This window comes from Schistocerca serialis, chromosome 8 (assembly GCF_023864345.2).
Source record: "Schistocerca serialis cubense isolate TAMUIC-IGC-003099 chromosome 8, iqSchSeri2.2, whole genome shotgun sequence".
In the NCBI taxonomy this organism is placed as follows: domain Eukaryota; kingdom Metazoa; phylum Arthropoda; class Insecta; order Orthoptera; family Acrididae; genus Schistocerca; species Schistocerca serialis.
In genome coordinates, this window is record NC_064645.1 from 337,451,958 (window position 1) to 337,468,388 (window position 16,431).

Sequence of the window (16,431 nt, forward strand, 5' to 3'; positions counted from 1 at the left end):
ACCCGCTATGCACTGCTAATAGCTGTAATTTTTACGATATATTCCTAAGAACTCAATCTCAGACAATCTTGAAAATTTTCTTGACATCTTTATCCGTGTCCGAGATACACAATTTCAAACTTGCTCTACTTGCACACGTAAAATACGCACGTAAAATCCTATGTGAGGAGTAAACATAGTTTATAAAGTGACTTATCACGGAGAAAAATGCTGTAAAGTGTCTCCGTTATCGTCAGAAGGCTTCTGGGAACCCCATGTTGTAGCACAGAACCACACGTACAATTTTTGTGCACCTAAAATCCGCTCAGAGATGTAAAATTAGTTTTGCGTTATTTCAGTTCCCATAACTAAATTATCAGAATTTGACTGGCCCATAAAGCGCTTTTCAGATGAGTGACATGCCCTGCTGTAAGGGAATCAGCGAAAAATACACTTATCGGAGCACAAAAAAGATGAATATGCCCCTGTTAAAAGGACTCTGACTGAAAAGTGAGGTACTAACTGCCTAGTTCCACCGCCCTGAGCGCCTTTACAAATTTTCCAACGAATTTTGGCATGTGTACATGTTCGCGCTTTTATATGCTGACAGGGAAGGTGGTAGAGTCAGTGTGAAAGAGACTGAGAAGTAATAAATACTAGAAGACAGCAGACTGTCGTTGTGGTTGCAGTATAGAAAGAGTGGAGGGGACAGTGGCAGTGTAAGAGAAAGAAAGCAACAGAGACCCAGTGGAACGTAGTTCACAGTGACTGAACAGTGCTTGGAAAACAGTGAAGGAGGCAGTATCACTGCGAGAGGAATAAAGAGAAGGAGAAAGTGGAAACTTCTGACAACCAGTGATAATGAGAGACAGAGTGTATGACAGTGACAGTGAAGAAGAGAGAGATAGTGACACTGAGAGACTGCAGCAGTGGGATGGAATGAATGAGATAGTAACAGTAAGAGAGAGCAAGAGGGAGATAATGAGGTAGGAGACAGAAGTAGAAGGACAGAACGAAGGAGTCAGTGGCTGTGAGACAGGCTACAGTCACAGAGAGACACAGAGAGATAATGGTAATGAATTGGGCTGAATCAGTGAGTGAGAATGACCAATTGGGTGTGTATTAATATGAGCGGATTACAGTTAGTGGAACTTGTAGGAGTGAGAGATAAGTTGCATGTCAAAAAGAGCGCAAATGAGTTTTACATGCCAAAATATTTGGGAAAAATTGTAAAGGTGATGAGGAAGGTAGGATGAGACAGCTGGTACCCAACTTTTCAGTCAGAATCTTTTAAACAGGAGTATACTAACCTTTTTTGTACTCTGATAGTAGCATTTTTCCTCTTTCAGGAAATTTGTGGCCTCTGATTCTCGCCAAATTGAGGCCATTATCAAGGATGGAGATAGTATTGCAATGTCTGCTGCGGGGTGACTAATTATTTTGTCCGCCGCGTTTATAGTGAATATAGGTATTTGCAGGAGAACAAGCCTTTATGACCGTCAGCCAATGTACACGTTTGCTTGCAGGGCGGCGCAGCGGCTGTCACATTCGCGCTACTCGCACCACCACGGCCACCACCACCAGCAACAGCAGCACCAGCTGCAGCAGCAGCTACAGCAGTTCCATCAGCAGCAGCTGCAGCAGCAGCAGCAACAACAACAACAGCAACAGCAGCAGACGGCGGCCACCAGCTTCTACGAGGCGCTCCGACGGTCCCCACCACCACTTCCAGCCGCGCTACTGCGCAGGCTCGGGGCCAAAGAGGCCCCAGCTGTCGGGAAGGTAAGCACGGTATAGCCTGTTGACACAAAAGGCACTTGCATGGGATGGGCAAAAATATGGACACACCAAATTCATTACTATACCTAAGACGGTGTAGGGAAGCCATTGTCATTCGAAACAGCTTCCATTAGTCTCGGGATCGATAAATACAAGTTCTGTATGGTTTTCAAGGTAATATCATACCATTCTTCCTGAAAAATGTGGAAATTAGCGATAACGCACCCTTCTCCCCAAAGTAGACCATAGATTTCCGGAAAGCTTTTGACACCGTTCATCACAAGCGACTTCTAATCAAGCTGCGGACCTATGGGATATCGTCTCAGTTGTGCGACTGGATTCGTGATTTCCTGTCAGGAATGTCGCAGTTCGTAGTAATAGACGGCAAATCATCGAGTAAAACTGAAGTGATATCAGGTGTTCCCCAGGGAAGCGTCCTGGGACCTCTGCTGTTCCTGATCTATATAAATGACCTGGGTGACAATCTGAGCAGTTCTCTTAGGTTGTTCGCAGATGATGCTGTAATTTACCGTCTAGTAAGGTCATCCGATCAGTTGCAAAGCGATTTAGAAAAGATTGTTGTATGGTGTGGCAGGTGGCAGTTGACGCTAAATAACGAGAAGTGTGAGGTGTTCCACATGAGTTCCAAAAGAAATCCGTTGGAATTCGATTACTCGATAAATAGTACAATTCTCAAGGCTGTCAATTCAACTAAGTACCTGGGTGTCAAAATTACGAACAACTTCAGTTGGAAAGACCACATAGATAATATTGTGGGGAAGACGAGCAAAAGGTTGCGTTTCATTGGCAGGACACTTAGAAGATGCAACAAGTCCACTAAAGAGACGGCTTACACTACACTCGTTCGTCCTCTGTTAGAATATTGCTGCGCGGTGTGGGATCCTTACCAGGTGGGATTGACGGAGGACATCGAAAGGGTGCAAAAAAGGGCAGCTCGTTTTGTATTATCACGTAATAGGGGAGAGAGTGTGGCAGATATGATACGCGAGTTGGGATGGAAGTCATTAAAGCAAAGACGTTTTTCGTCGCGGCGAGATCTATTTACGAAATTTCAGTCACCAACTTTCTCTTCCGAATGCGAAAATATCTTGTTGTGCCCAACCTACATAGGTAGGAATGATCATCAAAATAAAATAAGAGAAATCAGAGCTCGAGCAGAAAGGTTTAGGTGTTCGTTTTTCCCGCGCGCTGTTCGGGAGTGGAATGGTAGACAGATAGTATGATTGTATTTCGATGAACCCTCTGCCAAGCACTTAAATGTGAATTGCAGAGTAATCATGTAGAAGGCTCAATAATATTGACACCTGGTGACCAGAGGAGAGGAGATAATTCATCCTTGAACTCACAAAACCAGACCAGGGCGATGCAAGCTGTGTGAACAGAGGCCCCTGTCGTCTTGGAACACAGCATCACCATAGGGGAACAAAAATAGTACACTTGGATGGACCCTGAAAGACAAAACGCTCACATAATCCTTGACAATAATGCGACCCTACAAAATAACCATGGGATCCATGCTATACCCCCTTATGACTACCCAAGTCGCCACCAAATGCCCGCCGTTCTCCACTCTTGAGAAGTAAACTCGGCCAGAAGCTGGATACAGTGTTATAAAAGACATTACCATTGTTTCATAGTCCAGGTTTTATGGCTCTGGCAGCACGCTTTCCTATTACGAAGGCTTGCATAACTCAATAGTGGTTTTGGAATTCCAGCTCACCCTGCAGTTCTCTGCTTGTGGAGCTCCCTTGGTGTTGATAGGGTTCGCAAGTGCAACATTCAGGTCTGAGATCACTTTCGCAGCTGTCGTCCTCTTACTTTTCGTCAGAATCCTTTTCAGTGACGGTCCGTCGCGATCATTCAACATACACTTTTTTCGGGTTTTGATTTAGCGGATGATATTTTCCCGCTTTCCCTGTGTGCGGCATAATTCTGCGGTAAGGTACCTCTTGAAACATCAAACACTTCGACTATCCTGGTTAGGTTAGCACACATCATACGGGCTTCAACAATTTAATAAAGGTAGAATTCACTGATCTGCGACATTAATGGACTCAGAACTACAAAGACACTGTTCTGACAACGACTGACACTTGCAATGTGTTGAAGACGTTGCACAGGTATGGTCTGTCTTCGTATGTCCATAATTGAAACGGACAACTTGGGACGTCAGCTAGTAAAATATATGTTAAAAATGGCGAAATTGCTCCATCTGTGATAAGGTGTTGGTTTTATTGGCAACTAGTTTCGATGTTTTTACATCATCATCTTCAGGCCTATACTTGTTGACAGCAACCGTATGTGTGTATCACTAGTAGTCAGTGGTGAGATAGGTGTGTTCCATGCGAAAGGCAGGTAGTAGCTGACATGTAGTCTGTGGTCAATTACAACAGCGCAACCTGCAGTCTTGGCTGGCAATTGCGTTTATAATCAAGGAAACATCCTCTCGGTGTTACATATTTTTGTCCAACTCCTGGAGCTGCTGGGAATAAAAGCGTCTCGTGGTGTACATCAACCAATATCAACAAAAAAATGGCTCTGAGCACTATGGGACGTAACATCTGTGGCCATCAGTCCCCTAGAACTTAGAACTACGTAAACCTAACTAACCTAAGGACATCACACACATCCATGCCCGAGGCAGGATTCGAACCTGCGGCCGTAGCAGTCGCGCGGTTCCGGACTGAGCGCCTAGAACCGCTAGAGTGTGCTCCCTGCCGCCGTTGGATAAGCAGCTGAGCAGCAAGTCGTATACTCCTAGCTCACTCATTTGTTACATAGTTTAATTCTTAATTTCTTTGCGTGTTTTTGGTACCTGCATTGTTTAATTCATAAATTTCGGGCGTTTTATAGTATTTGAGAGTGTAGCATCGCGTTTTAATACCTGAATAGTGTAATTTCGCTTAGTCTCCTTCCGCCGCCGAGCAGTGTCAGCAGTGCGCAAGTAGCAGCATTACTGCATTTACTAGGCAGTCTTGTATTTTAATAACCGTTTAAATTTTGTCGATTTGTTTGCGCTCTCTGTAGATTAGTTCAGACGTTTTTTGCATAACAGTTTTTAGCATGGATAGGGACTGCAACTGCTGTGTTCGGATGCAGGCTGAGTTGGCATCCCTTCGCTCCCAGCTTCAGGCAGTGTTGGCTTCGGTCACACAGCTTGAGGCTGTTGCCAATGGGCATCACTGTGGGGGTCCGGATGGGGGTTTGTCGGGGACGGCCAGCTCGTCCCACGCATCCCCTGATCGGACTACGACTGTGGTTGCCCGGGATACTGCCCGCATTGAGGCTGATCCCTCACCTGTGGTAGAGTGGGAGGTCGTTTCAAGGTGTGGCAGGGGGCGAAAGACATTCCGGAGGGCAGAACGGAAAGCCTCTTCAGTTTGTCTGACGAACCGGTTTCAGGCTCTGTCTCAGGCTGATACTGATCTTCGGCCTGACATGGCTGCTTGTCCTGTTCCAGAGGTTGCCCCTCAGTCTGCAAGATCCGGGCAGTTGCAGAGGGTGGGCTTACTGGTAGTTGGGAGCTCTAACGTCAGGCGCGTAATGGGGCCCCTTAGGGAAATGGCAGCAAGAGAGGGGAAGAAAACCAATGTGCACTCCGTGTGCATACCGGGGGGAGTCATTCCAGATGTGGAAAGGGTCCTTCCGGATGCCATGAAGGGTACAGGGTGCACCCATCTGCAGGTGGTCGCTCATGTCGGCACCAATGATGTGTGTCGCTATGGATCGGAGGAAATCCTCTCTGGCTTCCGGCGGCTATCTGATTTGGTGAAGACTGCCAGTCTCGCTAGCGGGATGAAAGCAGAGCTCACCATCTGCAGCATCGTCGACAGGACTGACTGCGGACCTTTGGTACAGAGCCGAGCGGAGGGTCTGAATCAGAGGCTGAGACGGTTCTGCGACCGTGTGGGCTGCAGATTCCTCGACTTGCGCCATAGGGTGGTGGGGTTTCGGGTTCCGCTGGATAGGTCAGGAGTCCACTACACGCAACAAGCGGCTACACGGGTAGCAGGGGTTGTGTGGCGTGGGCTGGGCGGTTTATTGGGTTAGATGGCCTTGGGCAAGTACAGAAAGGGCAACAGCCTCAACGGGTGCTGGGCAAAGTCAGGACATGCGGGGACCAAGCAGCAATCGGTATTGTAATTGTCAACTGTCGAAGCTGCGTTGGTAAAGTACCGGAACTTCAAGCGCTGATAGAAAGCACCGAAGCTGAAATCGTTATAGGTACAGAAAGCTGGCTTAAACCAGAGATAAATTCTGCCGAAATTTTTACAAAGGTACAGACGGTGTTTAGAAAGGATAGATCGCATGCAACCGGTGGTGGAGTGTTCGTCGCTGTTAGTAGTAGTTTATCCTGTAGTGAAGTAGAAGTGGATAGTTCCTGTGAATTATTATGGGTGGAGGTTACACTAAACAACCGAACTAGGTTAATAATTGGCTCCTTTTACCGACCTCCCGACTCAGCAGCATTAGTGGCAGAACAACTGAGAGAAAGTTTGGAATACATTTCACATAAATTTTCTCAGCATGTTATAGTCTTAGGTGGAGATTTCAATTTACCAGATATAGACTGGGACACTCAGATGTTTAGGACGGGTGGTAGGGACAGAGCATCGAGTGACATTATACTGAGTGCACTATCCGAAAATTACCTCGAGCAATTAAACAGAGAACCGACTCCTGGAGATAACATCTTGGATCTACTGATAACAAACAGACCCGATCTTTTCGTCTCTGTATGTACAGAACAGGGAATCAGTGATCATAAGGCCGTTGCAGCATCCCTGAATATGGAAGTTAATAGGAATATAAAAAAAGGGAGGAAGGTTTATCTGTTTAGCAAGAGTAATAGAAGGCAGATTTCAGACTACCTAACAGATCAAAACTAAAATTTCTGTTCCGACACTGACAATGTTGAGTGTTTATGGAAAAAGTTCAAGGCAATCGTAAAATGCGTTTTAGACAGGTACGTGCCGAGTAAAACTGTGAGGGACGGGAAAAACCCACCATGGTACAACAACAAAGTTAGGAAACTACTGCGAAAGCAAAGAGAGCTCCACTCCAAGTTTAAACGCAGCCAAAACCTCTCAGACAAACAGAAGCTAAACGATGTCAAAGTTAGCGTAAGGAGGGCTATGCGTGAAGCGTTCATTGAATTCGAAAGTAAAATTCTATGTACCGACTTGACAGAAAATCCTAGGAAGTTCTGGTCTTACGTTAAATCAGTAAGTAGCTCGAAACAGCATATCCAGACACTACGGGATGATGATGGCATTGAAAGAGAGGATGACACGCGTAAAGCTGAAATACTAAACACCTTTTTCCAAAGCTGTTTCACAGAGGAAGACCGCACTGCACTTCCTTCTCTAAATCCTCGCACAAACGAAAAAATGGCTGACATCGAAATAAGTGTCCAAGGAATAGAAAAGCAACTGGAATCACTCAATAGAGGAAAGTCCACTGAACCTGACGGGATACCAATTCGATTCTACACAGAGTACGCGAAAGAACTTGCCCCCCTTCTAACAGCCGTGTACCGCAAGTCTCTAGAGGAACGGAGGGTTCCAAATGATTGGAAAAGAGCACAGGTAGTCCCAGTCTTCAAGAAGGGTCGTCGAGCAGATGCGCAAAACTATAGACCTATATCTCTTACGTCGATCTCTTGTAGAATTTTAGAACATGTTTTTTGCTCGCGTATCATGTCATTTCTGGAAACCCAGAATCTACTATGTAGGAATCAACATGGATTCCGGAAACAGCGATCGTGTGAGACCCAACTCGCCTTATTTGTTCATGAGACCCAGAAAATATTAGATACAGGCTCCCAGGTAGATGCTATATTTCTTGACTTCCGGAAGGCGTTCGATACAGTTCCGCACTGTCGCCTGATAAACAAAGTAAGAGCCTACGGAATATCAGACCAGCTGTGTGGCTGGATTGAAGAGTTTTTAGCAAACAGAACACAGCATGTTGTTATCAATGGAGAGACGTCTACAGACGTTAAAGTAACCTCTGGCGTGCCACAGGGGAGTGTTATGGGACCATTGCTTTTCACAATATATATAAATGACTTAGTAGATAGTGTCGGAAGTTCCATGCGGCTTTTCGCGGATGATGCTGTAGTATACAGAGAAGTTGCAGCATTAGAAAATTGTAGCGAAATGCAGGAAGATTTGCAGCGGATAGGCACTTGGTGCAGGGAGTGGCAACTGACCCTTAACATAGACAAATGTAATGTATTGCGAATACATAGAAAGAAGGATCCTTTATTGTATGATTATATGATAGCGGAACAAACACTGGTAGCAGTTACTTCTGTAAAATATCTGGGAGTATGCGTGCGGAACGATTTGAAGTGGAATGATCATATAAAATTAATTGTTGGTAAGGCGGGTACCAGGTTGAGATTCATTGGGAGAGTGCTTATAAAATGTAGTCCATCAACAAAGGAGGTGGCTTACAAAACACTCGTTCGACCTATACTTGAGTATTGCTCATCAGTGTGGGATCCGTACCAGATCGGGTTGACGGAGGAGATAGAGAAGATCCAAAGAAGAGCGGCGCGTTTCGTCACAGGGTTATTTGGTAACCGTGATAGCGTTACGGAGATGTTTAATAAACTCAAGTGGCAGACTCTGCAAGAGAGGCGCTCTGCATCGCGGTGTAGCTTGCTCACCAGGTTTCGAGAGGGTGCGTTTCTGGATGAGGTATCGAATATATTGCTTCCCCCTACTTATACCTCCCGAGGAGATCACGAATGTAAAATTAGAGAGATTAGAGCGCGCACGGAGGCTTTCAGACAGTCGTTCTTCCCGCGAACCATACGCGACTGGAACAGGAAAGGGAGGTAATGACAGTGGCACGTAAAGTGCCCTCCGCCACACACCGTTGGGTGGCTTGCGGAGTATCAATGTAGATGTAGATGTAGATGTAGACCACCGCGGCCGGCAAATATCAACAGAATTAGACATTCTCTCCTAGTATTATGTCGTTCATTTTCAGCTCACCTGGTGTAAGGAATAATCCTTTAGATTTATGGCATGTAGCCTATCTTATGGCTATCCTCGGAGCGAGACGATTGAATGAGTACAGTTTTTAATATTTTTTGTTTTTCTTTAACTCCATTTACAGCCCCCGTGGCTTTGGACTGGCAGATATGAAATTGCCACTCTTCAGCCACTGCGTTAAAATATTTACAATTTAACAACTTAAATATTTTTTTACAGGATGATGTTGATTGAAAGAAAATTCTCTTTGTTATGAGCATGATATGATGTGGGCTTTTTGTAGTTACTGAGATGTGGGAAGTACTGCGGAGGGTATTCTTTGCAAAACTGTAAGCTTATCATATCCTCAGACACCTCAGACGTCGCCGTATATTTTTATTAATGCATGAATGATTCAGATTCTTTACATGTAAACGAATATCTTAATATATCACTGGCCGCAGTGCCACATTGATGTAGCTGTTTATAAAAGTACAATTAAGGGAAGGAATTGTTCAGATGAATATTACGATAGTGTGACGATCACCAGAAATGCACATGCTTTATTGCATGCTGGTCACGTGAGCACAGCGTGGAACGCAGGCAGAGGAAACCATTTGAAGGGATGCCACTTCAGTGTGAGTCGAACAGCAGCAGTTAGAGGACAGAGTTGGTTATGGATGTTGCGGGAGTGCAAGCAGAGAATTAATAAATTTAGCATTTGCGCGAGAATGTGGAGGGTACAAGAATGACACGAATGTTAAAAATAGAGTAATGAGAAAGATACAGACGTTATTTGAGTGTTCGAAGAAGCCTCTGACATGATTGATCAAAGAATTGCAATCGGCACTAGTTCTGTACATGACAGTTGATGCTGATAAGCAAAGTGGACAACAATAATTTACCAATAGAGAACCATACAACATACATCAAGGCGGCAGTAATCGAAGTTCGCGCGAGGTGGATATTCAATCCAAGCAGCTTGCCAGCACCTCAACACAAGGCGACACCTGTGGTCGGGACAGCAGCAGCTCCAAGGTGCGCTCGCGGACTCGAACAGCGCGCGCAGGCCGAACTATTTCCTGTCTCCGGCAAAAGTACGTTTGAGCCAATGAAACGGAAGTGTCATTCCCCAAGCCGACTATTTAGGACCGCGCCAGCACTTCCAGCGCAGCCAGCCGAATCAGGAACACCTTGCCTAGACGACGCGCTACCACGCTCAGCTTTTCTACTCTCCGCCGTCACCATGAAGTGGGAATTAACCAATGGGACGCTTCCGAGGGGAGAGGACTTGATATTCTGTTGTTGCTACACCTTTTGAAAATGACGGAGTTAGTGACATTATAACAAACTTCATTCATACAGACTACAGGATTCATCCTGTGACTGGTATTTCTGGAACTCAGTTTGTTTGAGCTTTCACTCAGTGAAGAATGTTTCTTTGTCTTTCCTTTTCCTTCAGAAGTTAGTTACTGTGTTAATGCCAGACATGTGAAGCTATTTCTTGTGTTTGAAATAAAACTGTTTAACGGTATACCTGGTGAAGGTTTCTTGTGATATAACCAAAGTAAGGGACAAATCAAGTTTTGAGTTTCTTCTTTAATTTAATCTTCTTCACACAAAACCCAGAGCACGAAAATTTGTAGTGAGGTCACCATGACATGAGCGACACATTCAACCAGGGTTCGCCGCCAGGTTGCAGGTAAAACAGAGCACATTACTGGCGGCCTCTGAAAAGCATCACTTCAAATACAGAAGACAGATCAAAAACTATGGATTCATTACTCAAGAATAGACACTGCATTTCACAGATTCCTTCGCGAATGCTCGTCCACACATGACACGTGTCTATATGAACTGTCTGCGTGATGTTGAGGTACTCCAGTGGACGGCAAGGCACTCAGGTCTGTCCTCGATATGACGTGTTGGACTAGCACAGACAGCAACTCCATCTCACTGCTATTATCCAGTATATCAAAGGAAAATTACGACAACTGAGGACCAGCTTGCCTTGGGAGAGGATACAATGGCTTTATGACACCATTCTCAACGAATCAGCGAATGCATCCAAGCCAGAAGGGTGCTACTCCAAACTGGTAAGTGGCTCATGCTGCCAGCTCATTGTAAATTTGACTCGATATTATAATCACCGAAATAAAATCACATGCTCTCTTTACCCATTTAGTTTCATTTCGTTTCCTCCTCTCCTTTTGTGTTCCTCACGTTTTTTTTGTCAGGCAGTGTGCACTGGGAAGAAGGGTCTAGCTGATAGGTGGCGTGGCGTGTTGGAGACAAGTGAGATGCCTGCTGCTGGGTAAAGATATAGGGGTTTCGAGCATTCATTTGAAGTTGTATGGGGAGGGAACTATAGAGTTGGTTGTGATTGTAAGAAAGTAATAGGCTTATGACCTGATAGGAGAAAGTGACTGAAGTTACGTTGGGAACCGACATGGAAAGTTTTGGAGACGAACTCAAGGTGAGACGTGTTGACAGAGATGTGGCAGCAGTCCAGTGCAGGTATGAGAGGCAGAGTTGTTCTAGGCATCAGGGAAGGTGTGAGACCTAATGAGCTGTTAGGTGATAGTCGGATATGTAAAGTGAGGAAAAATGCATGTCATTTCAAGATTTGGAGTGTGTGAAAAAATTTAAGAGTGGAAGTCCAGGGTACACTGGCATAGGCGACGCTGGGGCAGATGAAGGTTTTATGTATCGATGATGATCATGAGATTTAATCCCAATGTTGGGTCGGTTAGTAGCTTTAGAGTCCGCAGCTCGTGGTCTACTGGCTAGCGTTCCTGCCTCTGGATCACGGGGTTCTGGGTTCGATTCCCAGCCGGGTCGGGGATTTTCTCCTCCCAGGGACTGTAAGTTTGTGTTGTCCTCATCATTTCATCATCATTCAGGAGAATGTGAGACTGGACTGTGAAAAGTTTGGTAACTTACATGGACGCTGATGACCGTGTCGTTGAGCGCCCCACAAACCATCATCAGTAGTTTCAGTGCTTTATGGGTTTTATCTTGTATAGTTCCACGTTAGGTGAGGGTTCCACACACGGTTTTGAGCGAGTGTTAGTCCAATATATTTTAGTATTTTTGTAAGGGGACTTACATATTATTGATCAGGCCAAGTAACTTTTATTGAATACAGCACTAAACTTCAGAATGACACAGATAAATGGTACTATTTTCCAACATAGTTACCAACTCTCTGTAAACAATGGACAGCACGTCCAACCAGTCGTTCAGTTCCTCGACGACGGAAATCCGCTCCTAGATCACAGGCCCATTCGAGAACAGTCGTGCGAATATTCCCATCTTTGGAAAATATCCTTCACCCGAGATAGTCTATCATCTTTCCCAAAAGATGGAAATTGCATTGTGCAAGTTCTGTTTACTCCTTCCTCATGTGCGTCTTGTTAAGAGTACCTTAAAATATGACTTCAGTTTTATGGATGACAGAGCGCGACCGCATCGAAGAACGTAGGTGAAGGAGCTGTTGGAACGAGAGGATATTCAGGGACTGGGCTGGCCTACCTGTCCCCCGACTTAAATTCCATTGATCATGTGTGGAATGCGTTGGGGAGACGTATTGCAGTATGTCTACATGGGCCAACAACCATCCAGCGGTTGTCAACCGCACTGGTCGAAGACTGGAGCGCTCTACCACAAGAGCTCCTTACCAAACTGGCAACCAGCATGACCGCACGTTGCAGAACATGCTTTGCATCCGTGGTCATCACACAGACTATTAATAACCTTCTCCCGCCGTTTGTAATGTCTAGGAGACCAATTATGAATCGTGGCGACTTCGGTGTAATTGTTTTCTTTGAATAAAAGTGTCAGTTTTATTCGTCTCATTGAGTATTTTTGTCACTTACCTTCTGTACTATATTGTAGAAATTCTTTCTGTGTGTGGTTCAAGTTTCGTGGCAGTGACAATGCGATAGCTACTTTCGTCCCTAAGTGTTGCATGCGAATGTACTTGTCACTTTGAGTTCAAGCCTCATCAAAAGTCTCTGGACTCTGGACGATTCTTCCCAAGGACAATAGATAAAATGTTGGCGGCGAACATAAAACATTAAGAAATCATAGAAAGGTCTCTTATTGTTAAAATTTAATTGTACACTTTTAAATTTACGGTCTAAAAATTTCATGGGTGCAGACTATTCACAGCTACGCTGCATTACCAATGTGCTACGTAAAAAGGGTAACTGTGAAATAACAGTAATAATAATAATAATAATAATAATAATAATAAGAAGAAGAAGAAGAAGAAGAAGAAGAATAAGAATAATAATAAAATCCACCAAATAAATTCGTAGGACTGTTCAGACTGCTCCTTGAATGACTCCTCATCTGAAATCCTTCACCGTCTTTCTCCAGTTGAGCATCTACTCCGTAATGACGCGATATCATGGTATAGCCTTCCTTTTTTCCGGGGCGGTTATATCGTTTTCTCAATAGTTAGCCATTAAATTTTAGAACTTCTGCAATTTGTTTCATCCAATTTTTGTTTTCTGCTGTCCCATCATCCTCCCATTTCTTAGAATGAGGAACCCTGCGTAACTTATGGCAGATCCTGTATTCATCTGTCTTGCGTACAGGCCTAAACCTTCACAGCCGGCCCTTTCATACCTCCTCGTCGATGATGAATTTATAGCTACATTTCACTTGTAGCACATCATTTCCTAGCTGCGTCGTTGAACTAACCCTTGGACTTTTGTATACACCAGAGCTGTTTTCCGGTAGCCAGAAAAAGGGGTTTTGTTGTTAGAAATGGTGAGCTGGTCTTTCTGTAACTATTCTAAATGGGTTACGGTCGGTGTCTACGATGTTGGCTTAAGGATGAGTGATTTTCCCATGGTGGTAAGTGTTTCCAGCTGCTCTCGGAATTAATCTTTGGAAATCGCTGATGGGACGCAAGTAATTCGAAGAGGAGGGTTTTTAGTGTGAATAGGGAATGGTCGTGATAGCGCGTCCTGCATCTGTCCCTGAGGCTGCCTGGCCAAAAGGCATAAATGCTAAAACAATATCGTGGAGAAAGTTTGGAGATCGTGAGATCAGGAGTCGATGAGAGACCCACGAAAGTGTAGGAAGACAGCTGTGGGTGCATTTTGGACGAGGTGGTATTTTAAGTATCGCCTGTCTTAAGTCATGGTTGAGCGATTTTAGTGATTAATGATGTTGATCTGTCTGTGCAGAGAGCTTTGATAGAATTCAGTTGTGTTTAAGTTGCCAGGTACGGCAATTTAGTTAACGTGCAAGTGCTTGGCTGGAAGAGACTGCGTAGCAGAACATTGACCCAATAGATAGCTGGAAGTGGAATTTAAAAAACTTGGCGGACATAGGCTAATAAGCAATAAATTCGTTCTGCTTCCGTGGAAACTTGAAGTGTGGTGTTTTAGAGTGCATATTTTTTTGTTTTATTTTTGTTTATGTAGGAGATTACCAGCGGGCGGTGCTAGATACCGACTGGCGGTGGTGTAGTAACTGTCTGTAATCCTCATTTTCCAGTCTAGTGGCGTATCTGAATCTTTTGAAAATAGCTGCATTGCTGCAGGGCATTTTTATTACTGGTGTAGGGGTAGTGATAATCCAAAACCTCTACCACGGATGAAAGCGACGCTTGCTGTCCTATTTTAGTCGGGTTCGATAGTGTAGCAGTGCAGAGGAATAATCCGCGTCCGCCAATAAACGTTTCTGAGTGAATCTGTGGAGCAGTAGTAATGTGTTTGGCTCGCGCGCCTCACAACGCTAATAAGAGCTGTGGGCTCCTGCCACGGCCGCTTGTGGAACTTGACGCAATACCACGGAAGCTCTGGCAGTGAAACGGAAAGAACGATTTACACTCCAGTAGCTTAGCCTGCTATTCGGTCATGAAAAGTCACCCCCAGTTACTAACGTAAGTAATGTCCATTACGGAATACACTGACGGAAAAAAGGATCCCAACACCAAGAAGGGGTTGTGCGAGATAAACTAAAATTAGTGTGCGTGTTTCTACATCTGGAAGATGATGTCTATTCAGAGTTCACATCAGTCGAGTAAGAGTGGTTCTAGTAGCGCCATATCAGGATGCAAATCAAGTTTGCCTTAAATACGCGCTGTATCTATCGTCAGCGTTAGTTACCTTTGCATTGGACGTAATGAATTGACTCAAGAATACCTGTGAAACGATGAAGACCCCATTAACAACAACTCGCTGAATGAGGTCGTGTGATACGGCTACGAGAAGCTGAATGTTCCTTCCACAATAATGCAGAATGACTTGTCAGGAATGTGATCATTGTACATGATTCCCGGAAGTGATGGTCATGGAAAGTACGGTCGCGGGAAGACCGGACTGCGGGCAGCCAGGTGACACTACCGTGTTCGGCGTATGGCTGTGCTGCACCATACTGCGTCCGCAGCAGCATTTCGAGCAGCGGTTGGCACCACAGTGACACAACGAACTGTTACAAATCGGTTACTTCAAGGACAGCTTATAACACTCGCTTGCTGTGACACAAACCAATGTTTCCCGCTGCGAGGATTTTTAATTTTGACCGTGCGTGTGTCTAATGGATGAAGGTATCGAACAGTAATTTTGAATATATTTTAATTAATAGAATAACTAAACAGGCTTGTGCTTTGGGGATAATGAAAGTAGTCAAGTTCATATAAGAATGAAAAATCGAATAGTCGCCAGGCCAATTAGGCACTTTAATTTGAAATATTATGTTCAATAAAATTGAACATTAATTGTTGTAGTGGCTTTCATTAAGACTCCCTTTGAATAGCACACTGGATACACACAAATACAGGACAACCTAAATTGTGGGTGGCAGTAGTTACCATTAATGTACAAACTAGTAATCATAGCAAGCAAACTGAACCCAACTCATAATAATAAGTTACAGTCACTATCATTACGTGACTCAGTATTGAGATGTTACTTCAGGAAATACCGAACTAAAGTTGGACGCGGAGGGGCTTCTGACTTAACTGACATATAAATACCACAAATAAAAGTAAATAATACTCACAATTACACTGTTTACACTCCCATTTATAGAAATGTATCAGATTTCTTTAGTAGCAATAATATCCCAGTTATCTTTCTAATATGAGAAGAATATGGTGGGGATCCACAAACTAATACTGTATCATTAGTCAATCTCTATGATTATTTCAGTATTGATATTCAATTCAACTAAATTTAATACTTAGCCTCACTTGGAATAGTTTGTTTCCATCCTCCAAAGCAAATTAGCCAACACTGAGCTCGATTGAACTCAAAAAATCGTGCATGATAGCAATCGAGGCTAAATTATGTTACAAGTAAGTTTAGCCGGCCGGATTGGCCGAGCGGTTCTAGGCGCTACAGTCTGGAACCGCGCGACCGCTACGGTCGCAGGTTCGAATCCTGCATCCTGCATCGGGCATTGATGTTTGTGATGTCCTTAGGTTAGTTACGTTTACGTAGTTCTAAGTTCTAGGGGACTGATGACCTCAGATGTTAAGTCCCATAGTGCTCAGACACATTTGAACCAAGCCAAGTAAGTTTAGCTTACGTGCCTTTTTCATCACCTGTGAAGCAGGTATTTCAGACTGCAACATTTACACAGTCTGGCACTGAATTTTTGCACATTTAATACACAGAAATAAATTAATAGTTTGTTTGAAACA

At 44.2% G+C, this 16,431-nt stretch overlaps 1 protein-coding gene across 1 annotated transcript in view; it reads left to right on the forward strand.

The window, feature by feature from the left end:
* LOC126417005 (kinesin-like protein KIF26A) overlaps positions 1–16,431 on the forward strand; it is a 247,829-nt gene that overhangs the window by 76,609 nt on the left and 154,789 nt on the right. Inside the window, exon 2 of the mRNA XM_050084892.1 lies at positions 1,506–1,761. Coding sequence (XP_049940849.1) covers positions 1,506–1,761 — 256 coding nt within the window. The remainder of the gene's footprint in view (positions 1–1,505; positions 1,762–16,431) is intronic.